This window comes from Rhincodon typus, chromosome 11, assembly GCF_021869965.1.
Source record: "Rhincodon typus isolate 14 chromosome 11, sRhiTyp1.1, whole genome shotgun sequence".
Taxonomy (NCBI): domain Eukaryota; kingdom Metazoa; phylum Chordata; class Chondrichthyes; order Orectolobiformes; family Rhincodontidae; genus Rhincodon; species Rhincodon typus.
The window spans coordinates 74,999,829-75,026,091 of record NC_063342.1 but is presented as its reverse complement, the minus strand read 5'-3'; the positions used below and the strand labels follow the sequence as shown (position 1 = coordinate 75,026,091).

The following is a 26,263-nucleotide window of genomic DNA, read 5'->3' as shown; positions in this document are numbered from 1 at the left end:
AAGAGAGACAGATGGAAAATTTAGACACAGAAGTCAGGCTGCATGAGTTGTGAGTCAATGCTGCACGTGGAATTCCCAACAATCTATTATTAAGGGTGTGGTAACAATGCCCCTGGAAAATTGCCATGTGAGTAGACTGCCTACATGGTTTTACAAAAGACTAATCATGTTTGACAGACCTGTTGGAGTACTTTGGGGATGTAATTAGCAGGGTTGTTGAAGCATAACCAATTTTTTATTTCTTTCACAAGATGTGGGCTGCGCTGAGCATTTACTGCCCACAAACTACTGTAGTCCTTAGGGTTAGGTAGACCCACATTGCCATTGAAGAGAGAGCTCCAGTATTTTGATGCAGCAATAGTGAAAGAATGATGATCTAGTTTGAAGGCATGATAGTATGTGGCTTAGAGGGGACCCCATGGGTGGTGGCAGTACAGAATATCGAGATTTACAGAGGACATTTAAGAAGGTGCCATACATGTCTCACGGGACTGGGCCTAAGGATTGAAATGGATTGAAAACAGAATGTAGAAACAAATTGATCTTTTTTGGGATGGCAAAGTGGAACGAGTGGAGTGCCATGAAAATCAAGATATCGTCTAAATGCTGACAATGGGACTAGATCAGTTGAGGGTATTGGTCGGCATGGACAAATTGAACCACAGTCTGTTTCCATGCTGTATTTTCTTATTATTCATTTATGGGAGGAGGGCATCACTGTCCCGAGCCAGCACTTATTGCCCACCCCTTACTGCCCAGAGGGCACTTTAAGAGTCAACCACATTGGGTGTGGGTCTGGAGTCACATGTAGGTCAGACCAGGTAAGGATGGCACTTTCCTCCCCTAAACAGCATTCGTGAACCAGATGGGTTTTTCCAACAGTCGGAAAATGGATTCATAGTTATAATTAGACTCGTAATTCCAGATTTTTATTGAATTCGGATTTCACCCTCTGCCATGGCAGGATTCAAACTGGATATAAATTGTCCCATTGGGAACACCCAGCATGGGTTCATGAAGGGTAGGTCATATTTAACTAATTTGGTGGCATTCTTTGAGGACATTACTTGCATGGTGGACAATGGGGAACCTGCGGATGTGGTGTATCTGGATTTCCAGAAGGCATTTGACAAGGTGCCACACCAAAGGCTGCTACATCAGCTAAAGTTGCACGGTATTACAGGTAATATATTGGCATGGATAGAGGATTGGTTAACCAGTAGAAAGCAAAGAGGAGGGGTAAATGGGTGTTTTTCTGGTTGGCGGTCAGTGGCTAGTGGTGTGCCTCAGGGATCTGTGTTGGGACCGCAATTGTTTACAATTTACATAGATGATTTGGAGTTGGGGACTAAGTGTGGTGTGTCAAAATTTGCAGATGACACTAAGGTGAGTGGTAGAGCAAAGTGTGCAGAAGACACTGAAAGTCTGCAGAGGGATATAGATAGTCTAAGTGAGTGGGCAAAGGTCTGGCAGATGGAGTACAATGTTGATAAGTGTGAGGTCATCCATTTTGGCAGGAATAACGGCAAAATGGACTATGTTTTAAATGGTAAAAAATTGCAGCACGCTGCTGTGCAGAGGGACTTGGGTGTCCTTGTGCACGAAATCGCTAAAAGTAGGATTGCAGGTGCAGCAGGTAATTAAAAAGGCAAATGGAATTTTGTCTGCCATTGCTCGTGGGATTGAGTTTAAAAACAGGGAGGCTATGCTGCAGCTGTATAGGGTCCTGGTGAGGCCACACCTGGAGTACTGAGTGCAGTTTTGGTCTCCTTACTTGAGAACAGATATACTAGCACTGCAGGGGGTGCAGAGGAGATTCACTTGGTTGATTCCAGAGTTGAGAGGGTTGGATTATGAGGAGAGACTGAGTAGACTGGGATTATACTCATTGGAATTCAGAAGAATGAGGGGAGATCTTATAGAAACGTATAAGATTATGAAGGGAATAGATAAGGTGGAGGCAGGGAGGTTGTTTCCGCTAGCAGGTGAAACTCAGACCAGAGGGCATCGCCTCAAAAGAAAGGAAAGCAGATGTAGGACTGAGGTCAGGAGGAACTTCTTCACCCAAAGGGTTGTGAATCTGTGGAATACCCTGCCCAGTGAAGCGGTTGAAGCTACCTCGCTGAATGTTTTTAAGGCAAGGCTAGATAAATTTTTGAACAGTAAAGGAATTAAGGGTTATGGTGAGTGGGCGGGTAAGTGGAGCTGAGTCTCAAAAAGATCCGCCATGATCTTATTAAATGGCGGGGCAGGCTCGAGGGGCCGGATGGCCTACTCCTGCTCCTAGTTCTTGTGTCCTTACGTCCTTATAAACTCAGGTCCCCAGGATATGTATATAACTCTATAATTGGAAAACTTCCAATGTGAAACCCCTCTTCGAAAAGAGAGGGTGGCAAAAAGCAGGTAACTATATGCCAAATAGCCCAACATCTCCTGCTGGAAAAGTATTAGAATTGATTATTAAGAAAGCAATTGCAGAGTATTTGGGAAACTATAACGTAATCAAGCAAAGTCAGTACGGTTTCATGAAAAGGAAACTGTGTCTAACTTACTACAGTTTTTCAAGGAGGTCTCCACTAGAGTGGATAGAAGGGAACCAGATGTGTTGTATTTGGACTTCCAGAAGATACCTCAGAAAAATGTCATAAGTGGCCATGGTTTTAGAGGTAATATATTTGAGTGGGAAAGAGATTTGGCTAATGGGCAGGAAACAGCCAGTGGGGCAAAGGGTTACTTTTCAAGTTGGCAACCTGTAACCAATGGGGTTCCACAGGGATCAGTACTGGGATCACAACTGTTTATGATATATATTAATGATTTGAAGGAAGGAAGTAAAGACATTGAAGTCAGGTTTGCAGAGGAGACTAAAACAGGTGGAAAGGCAGGTTGAGAGGGAGATACGAGCAGTTTACAGAGAGATATTGATAGGTTAAGTAAGTGGGTAAAAGGATGAAGAACACGGAAAAGTATGAAATTTGTTTATTTTGGAAGGGAGAACAAAGAACAGGATATTACTAAAATGTAAAGAAACTGCAACAAGCTGTGAGACAAAGAGACTTGAGGGTACTTGTGCACTAAATACAGGAAGCTAGTATATAGGTGCAGCAAGTAATCAGCAAGGGTCATGTAACATTGGCTCTTATTTCAAGGGGGTTGGAGTTTAAGAGTATGGATGTCTTACTGTAACTGTACAAGGTGCTGGTGATATCACATCTGGAGCACTGCGAGCAGTTTTGGTCCCGTGATCTAAGAACAAATATTATTTCATTGGAGGCAGTTCAGAGAAGGTTCACAAGGATAACCCCTGGTAGGGAGGGATTGCTTTATAAGCTAAAGTTAAACAGGTTGGGACTCTGCTCATTGGAATTATGAAGAATTAGAGATGATCTCATTGAAACATATTGGATTCTTGAGGGGCTAGACAGGGAAAATGGTGACAGGATGTTTCCCCTCATAGGACAGTCTTGGACCAGAAGGCATAGTGTCAGAATTAAGGGATGCCAATTTAAGACTGAGATGAGGAGGAATTTCTTCTCTCACAGGGTTGTATGCTGATGGAAGTCCTTGCCACAGAGCTATAGGGCAGAGTCCCTGCGTATATTTAAGATAGATTTTTGATCAGCAGGGATATCAAGGGAAAGGGCAGTAAAGTGGATGCAAGGAGAGTCCGATCAGCCACTATCCTACTGAATAGCAGAACAGGCTCGAGGGGCCAAATAGCTCCTCCTGTTCCTGTTTCTTATGGTCTTACCACTACCAGCATGCAATTGAGCTATTCTGGACTAAAGAGTTAAGAGCAGCTTAAGACAGTGGCTGTCTTAGAACCTCTACCTCCGAGAAGGGCATGTGGCATGGGCACCTCTGAGCTTGACTGTTCAAGAAAGTTTCTCACCACTACATCGTCAAAGGAAATGAGAGAAGGACAATATATGCCATCCATGCCAGAGATGTCAATATCCATATTCTTAAGTGTTTACAGAACTGTGCATAATTCTGCAAGCCAAGCTTAGGAAGAGTCCATTTATTAACAGAGAAAATATTACCCAGTAGTTAGCCGAGGAGTACAAATCCACACACTGGGCAAAGCAAAAACTCCTTTCTTGCCCCTTTCCTAATCCTTTACCACCTCCCCCTTCCATTTTAGCAGCTGTGTCCCTTCAGGGGAAATCTATATTTAAAACCAACTCTGCCTAGATTTCCTGTACTTTGGCAGCTCAGTGAATGGATTTGTTATCACCACCACACGCAGAATGATTCCAGGAAATGGAAGTCACCAAATATGTAGTGAGCAGCACGGTGGCTCAGTGGTTAGCACTGCTGCCTCACAGCACCAGGGACCCGGGTTCGATTCCAGCCTCAGGCAACTGTCTGTGTGGAGTTTGCAAGTTCTCCCCGTGTCTGCGTGGGTTTCTTCCGGGCGCTCCGGTTTCCTCCCACAGTCCAAAAGATGTGCGGGTTAGGTGGATTGGCCGTGCTAAATTGCCCGTAGTGTTCAGGGATGTGTAGATTAGGTGGGTTACAAGGGGACGGGTCTGGGTGGGATAGTGAAGTTCAGTGTGGACTTGTTGGGCTGAAGGGCCTGTTTCCACACTGTAGGGATTCTATGAGCAGTAAAGCTGGTAAAACATCTTAAGTCATTTTATAAACTCACATTGCTAGTTATTTTTAATAAAGTAACTTCTGAACCAAATATGCATTCCTCTATCTCACCCACACTCGACAAACTAGCAACAGTTTTCCCAGTTCCGTTTCTTCTGGGTGATTTGCTGTGTATTCAGAAACTGGTGAAAACTGCTCTATTGAGGTTCTGATTAGACCTTTCTAGCAGAGAACTCAAAGAGGAAAGAAATTAATGAACTGCATATGCCAATCATGGTATTATGTATTCTGTAGTGTTATCAAGTCCACTTTGGGGAAACAGGTTTGTTTTCCAAATTACAGCACGATGCAAAGATGAGTGTATTAAATTACAGCACCTTTGATGTGGTGAAACATCCCAATATGTTTCACAGGAGCATTAGTAAACTATATTTTATATTGAGCCACATGCAGTGATACTGAGATAGGAACAAAGAGGCTTTATCAAAGATGTGGGTTTTAAAGAGCTTCAAAAAAGAGGAGGATCGGGGATATTCCAGAGTTTAGGTCAAGTAACTGAAGGCAAAGCTGCCAAAGACGGAATAAAACAAATCTGGATGCACAACAGGCCAGAAGTGGGATCAAAGCATCACTATAGCACAGAAAGAAAGTGATTTGACTCAAGGTGTCCATGCTGGTCAATTCACACATTGAAAAGGAGTATAATTTTAGGGGGAGGGGCAGACATCTAGAATATTCAGAAATGTAGAAAAATTTAAAGAACAAAATGGAGCAGCACATAGAATTCTGTTAAATCAATAAAATTTGAGAAAGATGTGCTTAACGGACCAGCTTTAATTAAGTAACATAATGATGCTCAAAACATTCAATGACACATACTCCAACCCACACCAAAGCAAAAACACCTCATTTCTTTTTAAGGTTTCTTCAATTTTATGCCTTCTATTTGAAAAGTCTGACAAGGAATTGTTGCGACTATCCAGTTTCAGTTTACAAGCTGATTGTGTCATACACCCCGATATTGTTGCCCATTGCCTAGGTTGAAACCTCGATTTCCAGTGGTCAATGGAATAAGATGTCCCAGGAACGAATAATGACAATAACCCTCAGTATTGAATACTGTTCTACAGCCAACATTGGAACAGTGGTAGTACAATTTACCTCTGGGTCTTTGGCTAACAAAGACGGGGGTGAAATGAGGCATGAATAGGATGGACGGGCAGGATCTTTTCTACAAGGTGAAAATATCAAAGACTAGGAGGCAAACTATTTAAGGTGACATGGGAAATTTAAAGGAGATGTGTGAGGCAAAAATTTTTTTTACACAGATGGTTCTAGGTGCCTGAATACACTGCCAGGGCAAGTGGTAGCAGCAGATACAATAGCAACGTTTAAGAGACACTTAGACAGACACATGAACAGGCAGGGAATAGAGGGTGATGAACTATGTGCAGGTAGATGGGATTAGTTTAGAATGGCATCATGGTAAGCACAGACGTAGTGGGCCAAAGGACCTGTTCCTGTTCTGTACTGTTCTATGTTCAACAGGGCTCAGGCTCCAATGGTGGCTGAATAGGTTACACTGGAGCTAAGTTGGATCTGGCTTGGCTGTAAGATCTTCAGTCGTATAGCAGCCAGGCAATGCTCAGTTATTTGATACAATGGCCTGAATTTTGCAGTCACTAGTGAAGCAAGAGCACAAGACAATTTGATGTCCTTGGAGCTAATCACATTAAAGAATTTACACAGACAGCCAAGATGGAAACTGAATGCGCAAATTACATTTTTCAAAATTTTATATGGCCCAAAACATAGATTGGGACAGACACACAAAGGGAAAGTAAAAGTTGAAAAGCCACTGAAGTACTTTTTTTAAAGTAGTTGGTTTAAATAATCTTAACTGTCTAGAAATGTAGAATTATCTTTTTCAGGGCTAGATCTATTGTTGAGCAAGAGCCATTTCTCAGATTGCCTTTAAAGCCTAGTGACACTCGAATAAATAAATTGAATCATGTTATGGGATTTTTAACAGCAATACGACTGTTGAAAAGGAAGTTCTCACCATCTCAACAAACTTCATGGACTGTTGACTCTGGACAAGACAGCCCACAGCATAGCCCAAGATAGAACAGTGAATTACAAATTGCAACCTCAGGATTTCTGTTACATTAACGTGACGACAGTTTGCTGTAAAAGGCTTTAACAAAATCCAGACCGGGGGCTGGACTAATCAGGCAAAGTACTGGAATTCTGTGGAGCTGTAATTCAGCAATGGTCAGAAACTACAAGTGAGAGAAGTGGGGAGAAGAAACCTTAGTCAGGTTTTCATAGAATAGATCACAGATCATCATAGAATGGATCACAGAATTTTCTGTCAAATCACCTCGCATGAAGAACAGAATAGCCTTTATTGTCACATGGTCAAATGAGTGCAGTGTAAAGTTTGTAATGTCGCCTCTCGGCACCATCTTAGGTACAAATATTTTACATGTTGTTACAGAATAGAAATAGTAAAAACAAGACGAGCATGAGAATAAAGAGTTTAAAAGTATAGAATGAGAATAAAAGGTGCCTTCAAAATACTCAAGTTGTAGTCCCTTTTTTATTGAGGCTGTGCCAGCCAGGCTTCAGAACATGCCTAACTGCCTCCACACACTGGCCTCTGTCCTTGACTAATCTCCAGGACTCTTCCCCTGGCTGGCCTGCGCTTGCTCTGCTCCCACTCCGGGCTCCGGCCACCACTCAGCTCCTAGTTCAGCCTTGTACTGTCTGCTTGCACACTGACCAATTCTTGCTTCCAGTACTCAGCCCGCTCTCGCTCTGCTCCTGCTCCGGCCATAGCTGGCTTCCGGGATTCGGCTCGCATTCACTCTGCTCCCACTCCGGCCACGACTCGCTTCTGGGACTCAGCCCCTCAGCCACGTCTCATCTCTTGCGCTTGGCTGGTCTTGAACTCGTTCTCCATGCCCTCCAGGTAGGGACTTTAAAGTTAAAAATTGCCGTTGGTTGGGGGAACTGCAGCAAGAGGAAAAAGTGAAAGAGGAAAAAGGAGCTGGCGAGCAGATGAGTTCTGGCTGGAGCATCTTACTGTGCCACCACTTAACCAGAATGAAGGATACATCTCTGTGGCCTCTGGCTCATTTGGAGCAATTAATTAACCCTTCATATTGCTGTCCTTTCTAAGGCTTTTAATCAATTTTCCACAGTTAAGATTAGCATATTTCTTTCTCAAGTGGATCTAAAACATTCTATGGTACACTGTTGATTTTCTCTGCAGCGTGAGTTTCTAACAATCATTTCTGGTCAGGATAGAGAAGAACTTGCAATGGTCTTTGTGGGTCAGAGGGATTGTAAGATCAATGTCACAGTCCATGTCAGTAAGACTAGGAAACAGTGTGCGTGAGCAGAAAGAAGAACGAGGCATTAAGTTAGAAAGCAAAACCTCAAAGGTTATAAGCTCTGGATCATTAAATTCGCATGTGGTAAAGAAGATTAGGGAGTCATATGCGTGAGTCAAAGACAGGTATGGGAGAATTGAGATAACAAGGTGCAGAGCTGGATGAACGCAGCAGGCCAAGCAGCATCAGAGGAGCAGGAAGACTGACATTTCGGGCCTAGACCGTTCTTCAGATTCGTGGGGCATTTGCACCTGGACTGGAGAAAGTGGGGGCTGTCCTCTCGGGATGGTATCCACCTGAACTGTGCTGGGACTGGTGTTCTAGTGAGTTAAATAACTGGGGATGTTGTGAAAAGGATGCAGAGACAAGGAGATCTGGAGAAGCTAATTGGGTAAAATGGCATTATGAATACAATGTGGGAAAATGTAAGGTTATTCAATTTGGTAGAAATAACAGAAGTACAGAGTTTTCATTAAGGTGAAGGCTGAAAAGTGTTGAATTTCAAAAGGGGGTTGGGGTGTTTTGTCCTTGTGTCGCTAAAATATAACATGCATGTACAGCAGCAATTGAGCAATCAAATGGTAATTTGGCCTTTGTTAACAGGATGAGCGTACAGGAGTAAAGATGTCTTGCTGCAATTATAGACAGCCTTGGTGCACAGTTTTGATCTCCTTACAAAAGGAATGATGTCCTTGCCAGTGAGGGAGTGCAATGAAGATTTTTCCTGGGATGGAAGGATTGTTCTATCATCAAAGATTAAATAGACTGGGCTTTTATTTGCTGGAGTTCAGAAAAATAAGTGGTTATCTCATTCAACCATAGAAGTTTTCAATAGGAATAGACAGGGTAGATGAAAAAAGAGGTTTCCCTGGCTTTATGAAACAGGAGTTTCAAGAACCAAGGAACACAGTCCCAGAATAAGGAGCAGACTATTTAACACTGATAGGAGAAGATAAGAATCTTTGGAATTCTCTACCCAAGGAGTCTATGAAGGTTCAGTTGTTCAGTATATGTTCAAGTTGAGATCAATGCTTTCTATTCAACCTGTCCAATTAGCCAGGTGATTAACAGTGAGGAGGAAAGGTGTTAGATTACAGAAGGACACAAACAGATAGGCCAGAAAGGCACATCAGAGGCAGGTGGAATTTAACCCTGAGAAGTGTGAGGTGATGCACTTTGGAAGAAGGAACAGTATAAGGGAGTACTCAATGGATGGCATGGCACTAGGAAGTTCAGAGGAATAAAAGGGATCTTGGGGTGCTTTTCCACAAATTCCTGAAGGTGTAAGGTTAATAGGATAACTAAGAATGCATATGGGATGCTTGCCTTTATCAGTCAAAGCACAGATTTTAAAAGCAGGGAGGTCACGCTGGAGCTATACAGAACTTTGGACAAGCCACAGCTGCAGTACTGAGTAAAGTTCTGGTCACAGAACTATAGGAAGAATGGAATTGCACAGGAGCAGTGCAAAGGACATTCACCAGGAGGTTGCCTGGGATGGAGCATTGAAGAGAGGCTGGGTAAGCTTGGGTTGTTTTCTTTGGAGTAGAGAAGGTAGTGCGGAGACCTGAAAGAAGGTTTTTAAGATTATGAGAAGCATGGTGAATAAAAAGCAGCTGTTTCCCTAGTCAAAGGGTCATACAAGGAGGCATAATTTTAAAGTGAAAGGCAAGATATTTAGAGGGGATTTGAGGGAATGTTTTCACACCCAGAGGGTGGTGGGGGTCTAGCATGTGCCTTGTAAGGCGTTTGAGGTCAAAGCTTCACAACCTTTAAAAAGTACCTGGAGCACTTGAAATGTCATGACATTCAAGACAATTGGCCTAACGTGAGTAAGTGGGACTAGTGTAGGTAGTAATATGTTTTCATCGTTACAGACTCAATGGAATGAAGGGCCTCTTCTGAACTGCACGATTCAAGATTTCTACACATTAAAAGCATCAAGGGATAAGGGGATAATCAGGAAAATGGTGTTGAAGTTGCTATCACCTGAGTGAATGGCAGGACAAACGCGAAGGGCTGAATGGCTTACTCTCGCTTCTATTTCTTATAAGAATATCAAGGGAGTTCTCCAGCATCTTGGCCATTAACCAACATCACAAGATTGGGTAGTCTAGTCATTATTACATCAATTGGTTTCTATGTTTCTTCTTACAATTATGATACTTCAACAAGTACATAACTGACTACAAAGTACATTCGAACAGGTCGAGGGTGTGAAAGGCAATATGTAGCTTTGTTTCATTCTTCTTTTGATGGAGAAAAGTTTCCCAAGACAATTCACATTTCAAAATCAAACCCAAAACCAAAAGTATGGACAGCAACCTCGAAAAGAACAGGTTGGGCAGGCTGACCAGAAGCTTGGTCAAAGGGATGATTTTGTGGAGGATTTTAAAGAAATATAGAGAGAGGTGACAAAGAGAAGTTACTGGTGAGCAATATTCTAATTGTGGTCTGAACAACACTTTGTACAAAATTACCACTCCTGTTGCTCTGGCTACTATAGTATTTTCCTAGTTATCCCAAACCCAACTGCTGTGGTTGAACCGAACCAGATTAATTCTATATCAAAAAAACTGTGATACGAAGAGAATTATAATTTACCAAGAGAGCTATAATTGAGGCACAAAAAACACTCCTTTCCAAACTTTCGAGCATACAACAGTCTTTCAGTTCAGCTACTTGGTAGGAAACATAAGCATCAACGGGATTGAATCACATAGCCTTTGAGAGTTTTATTACCAGGAGATTCTATTCATTTCTTAGGCTGCAAGTTGGATTTCTGTTTCAGAAGTCAATTTTGCAGTGATTCCAAAGAAGATAGCAGAGGAGACAGCAACACTTGTAAGTGCGTACGTGTAAACATCACAGACTTCCGCATATACACAATGGACACATACCAATAAAACACCTTCAGCTTGCTCACTCCCGTCTCTTTCTTTATCTGGGCTTTTTTCTTCAAGGCTTGATTCCTCTGATGTGCGCTCCATATCCAAACGTTCCATTCCAAAACACGTTCAAATTCTTCTCCATCTTACTTCATTGAAGTTTCCCAACTGATACCACTTTCAGCTCCTTTCAACCTTGTGCAACAATCAGGGTTGGTTATGATGCCACGTGCTGTTCAAATAGATCTTGACTGTTATCGTATATTTGGATATTTTGAAGAATATCTCCACATGGATAGCAAGGATTTGGTTAGAATGGGATTACAGGCATGTAATTACAACTATTCAAACATTTCTTGTTTGAGAAGAGGGCCAGGAACATGACACACTCTGGATCCTCACAGACACTGAATACTCACATGTCTGTGCAGAATGCATTCTCATTTGAGTATTTTAAAGTTTATCCAAAAATGCTTTGGTTTTTATCTCCTTGCAATGATGTTATCGCTCTTTAACTTAATTGGGAAATGGCTGGTTGTTGAACACCTGCTCGACATTTCTGGGCATGTTCATTTAATGAGGTTAGACAAGAGCCTGGCATTTAGACTCTGACGTCAGTCTTCCTGCCTGCTTCCCATCTCAGCACAAGCATGAATCGTATTCAGCAACACATTATTAGCCCTTAAAGATAATATAATTAAGTATTACTAAATTAAGTTTTAAAAACACATGGTGTAAATGCAACACAAAGTGTTAAAAAATCATTTTATACAATAACAACTATTGGGCTCTAATAATGCAAATGATCATTTTATTCCTATTTCTTCTTAATTCCTCCATGCACCTACACTGTAATTGCACAGTAAGAACTTCAACCTGTGGTGAAAGATTGCCCGAGTCTTGTTGTTGGTTTGATGTTTCATTGCTTTTTAGCAGGTTCTATATCCAGTCACGCTTAGATGTGTCTTTAACAATAAAAGCTAAGTCATGGGACAGCAGCCTGTTCTACTTACTGACAAACTGAACAAAAGCTCAAGGTGAAAGACAAGTTACCATCTTGGACTTGAACTGCACTTGCGCAACTACTTCCACCTCCAAAATCCCTCAACTCCCCCCAAATAAAACAAAAACCTGTCTTCATTTGAACCAGCATCACAGGAAAAGAAACCGTTATTGAAGACAGTGCTGCAGGGATTTAAACTTGATTAGAAAGAGTGAAACACTAAATGTAATGCAAACTAAGCTCAGATAGAGAACAAAACACTGAGATTGAGGAGTCACTCAGTGCAGAGGCTGAAGGACAATATCTAGAGCAGAAAGACAGGTTAGAGGGTGGAGGAATACTAACTAACACTTATTTTAAAGATGTAAGAGTGGTGCTAAGTGGGAAAATGTCAGAGGAGTTGGAGAGGTACAAAGTTTTGAGTCAGTGATAAAGGCAACATGCCACCACAGACAGGTGATGAAACAGTCAGGTGAGGAAGCTTCATTTATGGACAACTGCTGCGGCTCAGTAACCAAGTTTCAGTCAAAGCATGATGCCAATGCAGTCAAGCACAATAAGGTCAGAAATGAGCTAGGGGCAACAACAGATGGGCAAACAGCGATAGCTTTTATTCTCGTTACCTGAGGTTCACAGAGTTAACTCTCCCTGCCTTAAGATTGAGAAAAATTACCATTTCCATCAGCAACCTAGATCTGCATGTGTTCAGTTCATGATCTGTCACAACAACTTTCAATGCAATAAAATATGCAAGGTTTTCCACGTAAGAATGAGACAGGCCAAATAATAAATGAATTCCAAGATAGATGAACAATTATGACTTAAAAGAGAGTGGCCAAGGACAGACTGTTTTAAAACATTTGGTCAAAGTGTGGGAAATCAGGGTCTTTTACAAAATTGAAATTTTCATAGTATAGCATGAGGTTTCATCTAACAACATGATCTAACTTTCCAAAACTCTTGCACATGAAAACAAAGGCAAAAATTGCAAAAAACACAGAGGTCATGATGCGCATTGAACAAGTGTAAACAATTTAAGTGGTGCCAAATGCACATTATCAGTGTATTATTTTTGTAAATAAGAAGTATTTGTTCTCAGAAAGAATGATAAACTAATGCTCAGATGAAAGGGGCATGAGGTCAATGGCTCATCAGACGTCATATGTAGTTGTCCCATGGCCAGTGGCCAAAACGGTACAACTGATTGACAGAGAGAAAACAGTCTGCCTCTAGAAATACAATATAAGTAGTGCTTCAGGCAGAAGTGAGTTCTGATTGAATGCTCCTGAGAGAGCAGTTCGCATCAGAAGATCCTCAGAGAACTATCTTCACCAGATGGAAGACAGACCAGAAGAATAGGAAGACCCAAGGAAGATTTCCCCAAAACCTCAGCTAGAGAGCAAGATACCGCCCCTACCATATTAACGAGACCAACACATCCCATTCTTACAGCCTGTTTAAATCAATAAGCCATCTCCAATTGCCACAGTTGTATACTTTCTTGATCTAATTAACTCATGTACCATATTTAAACTGGTGCTTCTTAACAAACTTAATGATCTATCACAAAATTGCTACAAATCATTGACTGCTTAGACTAGGGTAACTGTGATTGTAAGCCCCCTAAAATCAACAAAAGGGACTGCTGCAAGCACAGAGTTGCAAGTGCCACAGAGAATGAGTTGGAGGTATTTGAGGGATATCATGATAGAGAAACGACTGGTATTGGCAGGACACACACTTTGTCTCCTGAATGTAAGCGCTGCCACAGTGGCAACAGGCCAGATCGGCAAGGAAAGCGAGGCCAGCTAAAAAGACCAAGCAGCTACTGAAAGGATACAGAAGAAAGTACATATTCAGGGGAATTAGTATGCAAATTGGGAATGTTTTGACAAGATATGAGAAGTTTGATCAGTGATTTTGTTTTCTGAGTTCTACAAGGGCTAGATAATGTTGATAATGACAAGTTGTTTCATCTCGTCCAGAATGCTGAAACCAGAGGTTGTGACCTGCACTGGAACAGGGTAAGTTTAAAATTTGCTGCAGGAACAATATTTTGAGGAGTCAATCTGTGAAGCTGACTCCTTGGGAAGGTGGCAGAAGCTATTTGTAACGATTTATTCAAAAGCAAATTAGATCACCACCAATGACGCAACCTCCACATGGGAAGGAAGATTATGCACTCACGTCTGAGGAAGACAGGGCATATTAAGGAATCTGTAGGATATAGTGAGTTGAGTAGAAGTAAAAGTATATGAAATGAGTAAAAGAATTTGATAATGGTTTATGATGAAGTAAGATGAATGGAGACGTGTGGAACAGAAACACTAGTACAGACCAGTTGAGTTGAATGGACAGTCTCTGTACTGTAAATTCTGTGTACTGTCTGTAGCCTGCCCCTACAGAGGACTGGTCAGATTTGCTAATGGGACATTGTGAGGTGAGATAACTGATACTGGCAGGACATGACCTAGAAGGTGACACAAGGTATGCTGATGGGGCTGAAGGAGGTGTTAAGTTTCAGGGTTCCATACATGCTGTACATATGCAAACACTTATCTGACAACTTGTTAGCAGTTATCTCGTTGGTTCATTATAAATCAAGCCTAAAGTAGAGTCATACAGATCTACAGCACAAAAAGAGGCCCTTCATCCATGCCACTTAAAAACAACCACCTAACTATTATAATTCCATCTTCCAGCACTCAAACCATAGCTTTGTGTGCCTTGGCATCATAACTGCACATTTAAATGCCTCTCAAATGTTCTGAGTGTTTCTGTTTCTATCACCCTCACAGACAGTGAGTTCCAGATTCCTGCCACCCTCTGGGTAAAAAAAAAATTCTCACATCTCCTCTAAACCTCCTGCCCCTTAACTTAAATCTATGCCGGAGAGAAGTTTCTTCCTGGTTACCCTATCTATGCCCCTCATGAGTTTATATATCTCAATCGACACTGCTCTAAGGAAAACCCCAGCCTGTCCAATCTCTCTTCACAACTGAAATTCTTCAGCCCAGGCAACATGCTCGCAAGTCTCCTCTGCACACTCTCCAGTGCCATCACATCCCTTGTTTAATGTGGATTCAACAATAGTCTAGCTGTGGCCCAACCAATGTTTTATACAGTTCCAGCACAACCTCCGTACTCTTAAACTCTATGCCTCAGATAATAAAGGCAAATATCCCATTTAACCACTTTATCCACCCTTCTTGATACCTTAATGGACCAGGGTCCTACTGTTCATCATAGCGGCACGTGGCTCAGTGATTAGCACTGCTGCCTCACAGCGCCAGGGACCCGGGTTCGATTCTACCCTCGGGTGACTGTGTGGAGTTTGCATATTCTCCCCGTGTCTGCGTGGGTTTCCTTCAGGTGCTTCGGTTTCCTCCCACAGTCCAAAGATGTGTATGCTAGGTGGATTGGCCATGCTAAATTGCCCGTAGTGTTCAGGGATGTGTAGATTAGGTGGGTTATAGTGGGGTGGGTCTAGGTGGGATGCTTTGAGGTTCGGTGTGCACTTGTTGGGCCGAAGGGCCTGTTTCCACACTGTAGGGATTCTATGATCTATGATATACACCCTTCCCCTATTTGTCCCACCTAAGTACATCACTTTACATTTACCTGGATTGAATTCCATTTGCCAGTGATCATCTCATCTGATTAGCAAAGAATATTTCTTTAAAAAGTATCAAAGTAGTGTGGGTGAAACTCAACTCAATTGGTTTATCGCAGCAATCATATCCAGAGGCTTTTGTGGAAAGAGGCTATGTCCTAAGTCATATATGCTTTCAAAGTCCATTTTGCCCACTTTTATCTCTTCTCCTAATGGAATTACATTTGTGTTTCCAGCCAAGACTTACAGATATCTAGAAAACAGTGAAACATATTACAAACTAATGAGTCAAATTATGAATTTATTTGATTGCTCCCTTTTCATCTGCTGTAAACATTTAGAAAAGGCTGTGATTACATTTCAAGGGGGGAAAAAAAACAGAGTGCAATAATTACTGGTAAACATACACTATGAGACTATTTTACTAACAGATACACCCAAGAACAGAAGCAAATTGGTCATAAAAGCTTTGGCAGATTATTCTCTTTATGTTATTTGCTATTCCTGTCACGTTCACAAATGAGAAAAGACATTGGTTCCTGTCTCTGATCTGCTCACTGAGATCTGGTCCATTTTAATCAAATTATAAAGGCGACACTTTGGCTGGAAAAACACGATTGAAAGAGTCACGAATGCATGATTGAAAGATGTTATTAACCAGACACAGTCTTTACTCTTAAAAGCATTGAAGCAGGTGAGTGTTTGCATGGACATTTTTTGCAAACTCTTGCAGCATATTAAGTTACAGTATATTAGAATGAAAGGGAAAACGTTAAATTGAATTAAAAATGAAGAGCTGCAGAGTTATTCCCATTTCTTAACAAAGTTTGCTTCTGAAGAGACAACTTGCAATATCCTGAAGAAGAGTCACCATACTCAAAGCACTAACTTCACTTCCCTCTAACAGATGATGCCAGACATGCTGACTTTCACCAGCAATTTGTTTTTGTTTCAGATTCTCCAGCATCTGCAGTTCTTTGTTCTATTTATTTACAATATTGTTGACTTGATTAATAAGTTTCGACTTTCACTATGTGATCATTGAAAATATGTTCCTCAGTTAAAAGTCAAAAATTACTCTGTCTTGCTACCTGCCTTCCTCCTGTATAAACATGATGGAAACTATAATGTCATGGACTGCCAAAATATGAAAATTTTAAGATCCTAATCAAAACCCAGTCAAATAGAAGATTTTGTTATAATGGTGGCTGCTCTGGTGGCATTAGTGGTTTTATGTTCAGGAGTAAAATCACTCTATATCAAAGGGCTTGAATCATTTAGTAGGGGTTTCCGTGAAGGTGCTACACATATGTGCATGTCAAAGATTGCTCCACAGCTTGGCAGTACAATTACTTCACTATAGAAATAAATGTTACATTAAGTAAAACAAATATAATAAATATATGCTGAATGAACGCTACCTCTTTTTAAAATATAAAACATACTTCATTGTCTACATGGACTGTGTAGGTTTTTCAAATCAAAATGGAGATGGGTTTGGAAACAAAAAGGTAGTGAGCCCTGACATAGAAAAGCAAAGAAACAATTTGCATATACATCGATGTATACGACTCAAATCACCTCATCACTCAGTGTTTCATGAACAATTATATTTGAAGTGTTGCTTAAGTAAATATGGCACCCAAATTAGACACAGCAAGGTCCTAAAAGAAAAGCAACAGAGAATGGTACTCGGTAATCAGCAACTCTTCCCAACTCTGCACCATTGTGCCATCACGTCTACTGGATCTGTCCAGCTGGTGCAAAGGAGATATCCAGGATGGTGATGGTGGTGTCTAGGACATTGTAAGGTATGATTCCGTGAGTATGACTATATCAGGCTTTTGCTTGACTAGTCTGTGAGACAGCTCCCTCAATTTTGGCACCAGCCCCCAGATGACAGTCAGAAAGGGCTCTGCAGGGTTGACAGGGCTGTTTTGTCTATTGTCATTTCCAGCGCTTAGATTGATGTCAGATGTCTTTCTGGTTTCACTTCATTGTTCAGACTTCGTAGTGATATTGGCGATGACTGAGAGATCAATGTTCACCAAAACATCGGGAAAATGCCACTCCCCCATTTCTCTTCCTTGTAAAGTGCTGTAAAAGAACATAAGGACTTAAGAACCAGGAGCAGGAGTAAGCCATCTGGTCCTTCGAGCCTGCTCCGCCATTTAATAATATCATGGCTGATCTTTTCATGGCCTCAGTTCCACTTACCCACCCTCTCACCATAGCCCTTAATTCCTCTACTCTTCAAAAAATTATCTATCTTAGCTTTAAAAACATTCAATGAGGAAGCCTCAACTACTTCACTGGGCAGGGAATTCCTGAAAACCAAAAGGCCTGAATTTAATATCATCTGTAAGCTTCTCTCTAAAGAATGAATCATCTAAGTTTTTTTCTGTACCTCCCTTTTAACTTGAAATTATGGATTGGCCTCATGGTCCTTTTCTTCTCTGTAATGTTTCTGGCACTTGAATGTTTCTTTTAGTCAGTTCATCTAAAAGGTGGTTCTGACACAGCATGAGACTACGCTGCTTTGGATTTGGCCTCCATTAGTTTGGCATAATTGCATAAGTCTGTTTTATTTGTTGATAACGACTTTATAATGATTGGATACAACCTGTATTGACTTTTTTAAACTATCTGATATCTCGTTCAGTTATGTCCCCAGCCAGTTTGACGGCATTTATTAAATAAGTGCTCTATTTTATCTTCCACCTTAAATGTACTTACATTGAAATTTACTAATTTACATGGTGTTTTCAAATCCAAACTGTAAATTTTATCATCTGCTCCCTTTCTATTATTCCAATATGTTTGCGCAGTACATTTTTTCTGCTCTGCTTATGATGCATAAATTATGCAAGAGATTTCAGCTACTTAATATTGCTAGGAAAATCATAAACAAGTGTATTTGAAAACTATTCGCAATTTCACTGCAAACTTGAAACATGCCTTCTGTTTTGTTCCAGAGCAGTGACATGGGAGGTGGTGGATATAAAATTAAGCAATATCCACACCAACTGCTAAAAATTTAAACAGGAAATAATTTAACTCATCTGCTTCCAGGATTGAGGTGACATGATCAACTTATGTAAGAACATTACAAGTGAAGACAACCTATTCTAACTCCAAACAGCTGATTCAAGACAGCAGTGGAAATTCAAGAACAAAAACAGAAGTTGCTGGAAAAGCTCAGCAGGTCTGGCGGGATCTGTGAAAAAAAAATCAGAGTTAACGTTTTGGGTCTGGTGACCCTTCCTCAAAAAACGTTCCTTGAAACATTAACTCTGATTTTTTCTTCACAGATGCCGCCAGACCTGCTGAGCTTTTCCAGCTAATTCTGCTTTTGTTCTTGACTTACAGCATCCACAGTTCTTTTGGTTTTTATTTAGCGGAAATTCAAGCTTTGACCACCTTTTCAACAGGATAATATTAACCTCAGGATTACAAGGTTTTGTATGCTTTAGTAGACATTAGATCATTTCATTTACCTAATTTCTTACTGATTCAAGTACCTATAGTCCAACAGAAAGTAAAATAAGATTTCTTGAAAGGTAATTGTCACTTCACTCAAAGCAACCTAAAACTGCATATATAACTTCTTCGCAATGCAACAAACAGAAAACTTCACCTAACAAATGTCTTACAGAACTCGAATGGAAAAGTTTAGCTGCGGCCAAAGACCGGATAAACCTGAGTTGTTTTCTTTTAAGTGATGGAGGTTGAGCAGATATGTAATAGAATAATAACGAGTCTGGATATAGTGATTAAGAAGACCTGATTTTCTAATGCAGAGATCAATAACCATAGGACATAGGATTAAACTAATTAACACAAGGATCAGAGAGAAGGAGAGAAGGTTTCTCACTTAGAACATGTCAGTAATTAGGGGTCGCAATTTCAAGATTGTCAGCAAGAGAGCTACAGCGAAAGGAGGAGAAAAGTCTTTAGTCAGATAGTTGTTAGGATTTGGAACGCGCTGCCTGGGAAAGATGGAGGTAGATTCCATTGGAGGTTTCAACAGATAACTGGATATTTGGTTGAAAGTGATTAAGTTAGAGGAGTATGGAGATCATAGAATTCATAGAATCCCTACAGTGCGGAAGCCGGCAATTCGGCCCAACATGTCCAACTCTGAAGAGCATCCCACCCAAACCCACACCTCTACCTCCGTGACCCTGCATTTCCCATGGCTAATCCATCTAGCCTGCACATCCCTGGACACTATAGGCAATTCAGCATGGCCAATCTACCTAACTTGCACATCTTTGGACTGTGGGAGGAAACCAGAGGACCTGAAGGAAATCCACGCAGATACAGAGAATGTGCAAACTCCACACAGACAGTCGCCCGAGGGTGGAATCAAACCCGAGTCCCTGGTGCAGTGAGGTAGCAGTGTTAACCACTGAGCTACCGTGCTGCCCTATATATAGGGAGATAAGGCTGGATAGTTAGGTTAGCTGGGTAGCTCTTTTGGGAGCCAGTACTGACATGATGGGTCAAATGACCTCCTTCTGTACTGTAAAATTCTATAATTCTATGATAACAATGGCAGCGTATCTGATAGTGCCTTTTACATGTCAGACACTGAGATACGCTGAAATCTAACCAAGAGCTGGAAAGTGGGATAAACCGGATGATGCTTCTTCGGCCTTTATGGACACGAGCTGAATGATCTTCCGCTATACTTAAACCTTCATCATTCTATGAAGACAATACTCTCTCCTCTATGGATATATGAAACATTTTAAATAACTTGTTCTCCCATGACATCGTACACAAAGGAATTCAGACCTGCAATGTGCTGATAACCTTTATCTTGATGTTCACAAATGATGTGATGGGATGTTTTAAAAATCTGGGCATAATTCATCACATTTTTTTAAGAATATAACTTACAGATTTACGAAATGAAGTTTTAATTGTAAAAAAATTAGAGAATTTCACTTAGAAATTGATAAGCAACCCTGACATAAATGCAATTCAAATAAGCTTGGAGGTGCCACCATGTTGTGAAAGTGTGCCTCTCGCAGGGCTTTTTACCTGATGCACAATTATGTTATCCCTCATAACAAAAAAACTGAGCTTGGGTGTAATGGTATTGAAGAATCCAACTCATAATTATTATTGTTCAAAATCACATACAAACAGTTCATTTGCAGGCCCATACGTATCTCAGCTAACGTTAAGACATTACATCTAAGGACCATGCCTCCAGTAGCCTGTCATGCTTCAAGTGATCACGGGATAAGATCTGTTCAGATGCCCAGATTCAGTGATAATATCATGCTCATATCTCCTTAAGGTATACTAATGTAGTGCCCATGAGGCATAACACAGAAACTTATGTTCATCTTACAAAGTTAGAATTGATAGAAAATAAAACATAAATGATAGATGAAAAACCAAAGAACTGTGGATGCTGGGAATCAGAAAGAAAACTTATTGGCAAAACTCAGCAGGTCCAGCAGCATCTATCGAGAGAAAGCAGAGTTAACGTTTCAAGACCAGTAATCGTTCTTCAGCACGGATTGCAGCTGGGGAAAGGTTTATATATATGTATATTCTGAAGATGGGGGCAGGGCGAGGGGGGTGAAGGAGTAAACAATAGGTGGAGCCCAAAGAGTGACAGAGAGAGAGAAACTGTTGGATAGACAATGGAATGGATAAAGGTCGGCCTGGGAGAATAAATACCTGCTAATGGAGACCATTGCGGCTGACAATAGGTTGTTTATGGTAGCAGTCCATGTGATGAAAAGGCCTGGTATATGGGGGTTGTGGCCAGGACATGGAAGAAGGTGTTCAAGTCCTAAAATTATTTTTTCATAGAATCCCTACAGGTGGAAACAGGCCCTTCGGCCCAACAAGTCAACACTGACCCTTGAAGCACCCCGTCCAAACTCATACCCCTATAACCACCTAATCTACACATTCCTGAACACTATGGGCAATTTAGCAGGGCCAATCCACCTAACGTGCACATCTTTGGACTGTGGGAGGAAACCGGAGCATCCAGAGGAAACCCACACAGACATGGGGGTAGAATACGCAAACTCCACACAGACAGTCGCCTGAGGCTGGAATTGAACCCTAACCCTGCTGCTGTGAAGCAGCATACTAACTACTGAGCCACCATGCCGCCCTAACAACTGTCGAAGTTGATATTGATTCCAAAAAGCTGCAGAGTTCCCAAGCGGAAAATGAGGTGTTATTCTTCCAGCTTGTGCCCGAGACAGAGATGTTGGCCAGGGAATTTAGTGGTGTGTTGAAATGGTAGCCAAACAGAAGCTCATTTTTCCGGACAGAAAGTAGGTGTTCTGCAAAACGATCGCCCAGTCTACACTTCCTCTCCCCAATGTACAGGAGACCATTCTGTGAGCAGTGAATACAGTAGACTAGATTGAGGTAATCTCTAACAGAATGAGAACAATAACAGAAATTGCTGGAAAAACTCAGCAGATTTGGCAGCATCAATGGAGAGAACGTAGCATTAGTGTTAACTTCTGCTGAATTTTTCCAGCAATTTCTGTTTTTATTTCTGATTTCCAGCATCTGCAGTTCCTTCAGTTTTTAAGAATCAAAACGAGGGTACACTTTAAAAACATCAGCAAAAGAATGGCAGCTACAGTAAAGTGATTCAAAATTAAGTGCATGAGTTGAGGAGCATAAATTAAAATAAAATATACTTTTATTAATGACAAGAAAACTTATCTCAAAGAAAACAAACTTATATAACCACCTACTAACGTGATTGAATCATTATTGATAAATTTTACAGCAGCACTAAGACAATAAGCTAGAGCACCAGGCACCACTGCGTTGAAACATTCATACATCAGCAGACACCAGAAAATGAATGTATTAATGCATGAGACTGAATGGATTAATAAGCTGATGGAGCAGCAGGTACACTAACAAGTAAATAAGCTGAAAGGAGCAGCAGGTATCAGCAAATTGATAACAAGTGTCAGTAATTTAATAAATTCATAAAGCACTGAGCACTCCAGTAGGTCAATAATTAATGGGGCAGTGGACACAAATTAATTAAAACCCCATTAACAGTTCAATGGAAGAGGAAGAGGCAGTGAATTTGTACAACTTCCCTCAAAAAAGTTGTGAGCATGTAACACGGATTTCGTGACTGTAAAGTTAAATTAGAAAAACTAAAAGCCTCTAACGTTTCGCAAAGTTTGCTAAGATGGACATATATATGGCAGAAACGAAATTGCCTCAAGGATAGACACTAACTACCAGAGAAAACAAACAGGGTCTGAAGCTGAAATTAGGTGCTTAGGACAAAAAAAACAGGGAAAACAGAATATGTGAAGGGAGCAAACTGTTGCAAGAGACCCTAAATGGATAGGTTGGCGGGCATGCAGGCAGGAGGTGCCAATGCAGCATGGTTATTAAGAGAAAAATGCAGGTTTTAAACATACAGAAAATACACAAATAATCTAACCATTTGGGAGGGAAAATGAAACCGCACGTAAACATACAGCTGTGTTACCTCATATCATCAGTTAAGAAGGCTTCAGTCCAATGTCCCATCGCCATCTAGCAGCCAAAGACCCCATGACTAGTGTGATAAATATTCATGTACATTTTTTCCAACTGGACATGTTGACACAAAGTTACTTTATTTTTAATAATCAATAGCAAAATGATAACAACAAATCATAACATGACCAGTTCTGTGCACTTCAAATACATCATTTGAGAATTATTTTCATAAAATCTTAGACACAAATATGTCTCACAGACCTTGTTACAAACTTGGCATTAAGAAAACACATTAAAAAATACAAGGACCTGGGCACAAATATGCAAGGAAAATTTTCAAACAAAAACCCACCACATGACACAAACTGCTTTACAGTTTGCAATACAATACTACTTGTTCCTGTCCCACCCATTGATTTCATATGCATGTACAAGGTAAAATTTTCCAGAAAGCCAGAATTATTTTTTACAATTTGCTTTATCAAGGGGTATTGCTCTTACATTCACACTGAAAAGGAAGGAAGGAAAAATTGCTCCTCATCAAAAATAACATATTGGGCCACTGCATATCAGGCACTTGAAACAACGCACTGAAGTCAAGGTCTTCGATGTTTCAAAATCACATTTCAGGCCTGGGTTCAACTCTCACTGGTGTCAAGGTGTGTAATGACATCTCTAAACAAGTTAGCTTGCTTGAGCTAATCATTACAATGTATTGAGGTTTGTAGATGGTGTTACAACTATGACATTTATAACATTGTTACCCTTTGATATCATGTCTTTAATTTACAGGAAGATGAAGTGTCATTTGACCTGTTCTGAAGTCTGCATTACAACAAGCTTAAATGGTTTGATTGTTAGAGATTAAAGTCAGGAGGGCAGACTGTTACTTGGATGAAGATGCAAGGTGCTTACACTTGGAGACAATTCCAGCAGCTATCTTTGTCAACAGTAGATGGACTGAGAGTCTCCAAAGTACCAGAAATAGTCTCAGTGTCACACTGCAAACATTTGGAATTAAGCTAATAGATTGAAGCACAAGATAATAAGTGTTGGGGTCTCAAGGATGACTAATAGTTCTACCTGGATACAAGACCCAGATGATGCATCCTACCATTAAAAAAATAGGCTTTGTGAAAGGAAGGGTCTGAGACATCCTTGAAAACTCACAAACAAGGTTAGTCTGCCAGGATCTGGAAGAGAGAGACCAGCTACAGGCCAGAATTCTCTGTGGTTCAATGCATAGGAATGTGAGTGCAAGTTCATGGTCTGAATGACCAAATGTCTACATTAAAACAAAGTTAGAAGATTCACATAGTTAACATCGGAGGAAGAAGCTGTGATGAAGAAACTTAATCCCAGAAATATCCTTCACAACGAAAAGCTCCCAGTCCGAGTAAGGAAAGAATAGATGTAAACCCTAGAGAATTAAGAATCACCTTTCCCTGGTTCTGGGAGAACAAAATGTCTATTTAAAGAGCAAAATGAAGTAAAAGAATGAAGTGTTTTTACAGTATGCTACAAAGAGGAACATTCTGTTTCAAGGTTCAAAGCACAAGTTGCACATAAACATAATGTTTATCTAATTGTGTTTCTAGACTTTTGTACAATTGAAGTCTTAACACATGGAATCTTGCGGTGTCATCCTTTTAGCAATTAACAGAAATTTTATTTTTAAAATGTTATCGGTCTCAACAGAGATCACAACAATCGATTGTGAAGAACAAATGAGTGACACAGTTTCATTCTGCCTTGTGTTGCTTCTTTAATTTAAAATCTAGCCCTGATCTATCTTTTGGTAAATAATGTGGATTTTAGCTTTCGACCTCAAGAAGGCTTTGCCTAAGACCGTCTTGTATTGAATTAGGTGATCTCAATCAGTTGAACATCCTGCCCAAAATTACCAAGCACGCACATAAAAAATGGTATTGTGACAGAGAACAGCTACATGTCCCATAGAACTACAATACCTCATTATAATCAGCCCCTCAGACCGCAATCAGTGAAGACAGGCAACAGCACCACCTCCACAACAATCCTCAACACTGACACCCCCCCAAGGATGCATACTCAGCCCCTACTGTATTCCCTGTACACTCATGACTGTGTGGCCAAATTTTGTCTGAACTCCATCCACAAGTTTGCTGATGACACCACTGTTATGATGAGACAGAATACAGAAGAGATAGAATGCTTGATGACATGGTGTAAAGATAACAATCTCTACTTCAATGTCAGCAAAACTAAAGAGCTTATCGTTGACTTCCAGAAGTAAGGAGGAAGGCACGCCACTATCTACATCAATGGAGCTGAGGTGGAAATGTGAGAGCATGTGAAAGTTCCTACAAGTGACGATCACCAATGATCTGTACTGGACCTCCCATGACGATGCAACAGTCAAGAAGGCACAACAACGCCTCTTATTCCTGAAGAAGCTAAGGAAATTTGACATACTTATAAGGACCCTCACCAGCTTCTACAGATGCACCATAGAAAGCATTCTATCTAGATGCATCATGGCTTGGTAAGGCAACCGCTCTGCCCAGGACCATAAGAAACTACAGAAAGTTGTGAACACAGCATACACCATCACGCAAGCCAACCTTCCATCCGCTGACTCCATCTACGTTTGTCATTGCCATCGAAAAGCAGCCAACATCATCAAAGACCCCTCCCACCCTATTACAATCTCTTCCAACTACTTTTGTCAGGCAGATGATACAAAAGCTTAAACACACGAACCAACAGTTCCTTGGTAGTATGGTGGTTAGTATCCCCGCCTGTCACATAGGAGACCTGGCTTCAATTCCCCTCCAGGGAGGATCCAAGCATTAGAGAAGCACGATGACTCAGTGGTTAGCACTGCTACCTCACAGTGCCAGGGACCAGGGTTCGATTCCAGATTTGGGCGACTGTCTGTGTGGAGTTTGCACATTCTCCCCGTGTCTGCGTGGGTTTCCACTGTGTGCTCTGGTTTCCTCCCACAGTCCAAAGATGTGCAAGTTAGGTGGATTGGCTTGCTAAATTGTCCATAGTGTTCAAGGATGTGTAGGTGAGGTGCACTGCCTATGGGAAATACAGGGATAGGGTGGGGGATGGGTCTGGGTGGGATGCTTTTCAGAAGGGCTGTGTGTACTTGTTGGGCCGAATGGGCCATTTCCACACTGTGGGGATTCTATGATTCTAAGAACAGCTTCTTTCCTGTTGTTTCAGAGATAGTAGGAACTGCAGATGCTGGAGAATCTGAGATAACAAG

At 41.0% G+C, this 26,263-nt stretch overlaps 1 protein-coding gene across 1 annotated transcript in view; it reads right to left on the bottom strand.

The window, feature by feature from the left end:
* Positions 1–15,819: 15,819 nt before the first annotated feature.
* Positions 15,820–26,263, bottom strand: part of LOC125484389 (diacylglycerol kinase eta-like) — an 82,784-nt gene continuing 72,340 nt past the window's right edge. The window contains exon 3 of the mRNA XM_048602937.1: positions 15,820–17,598. Within this exon, the coding sequence (XP_048458894.1) occupies positions 17,539–17,598 (60 nt within the window). The 3' untranslated portion in view covers positions 15,820–17,538. The remainder of the gene's footprint in view (positions 17,599–26,263) is intronic.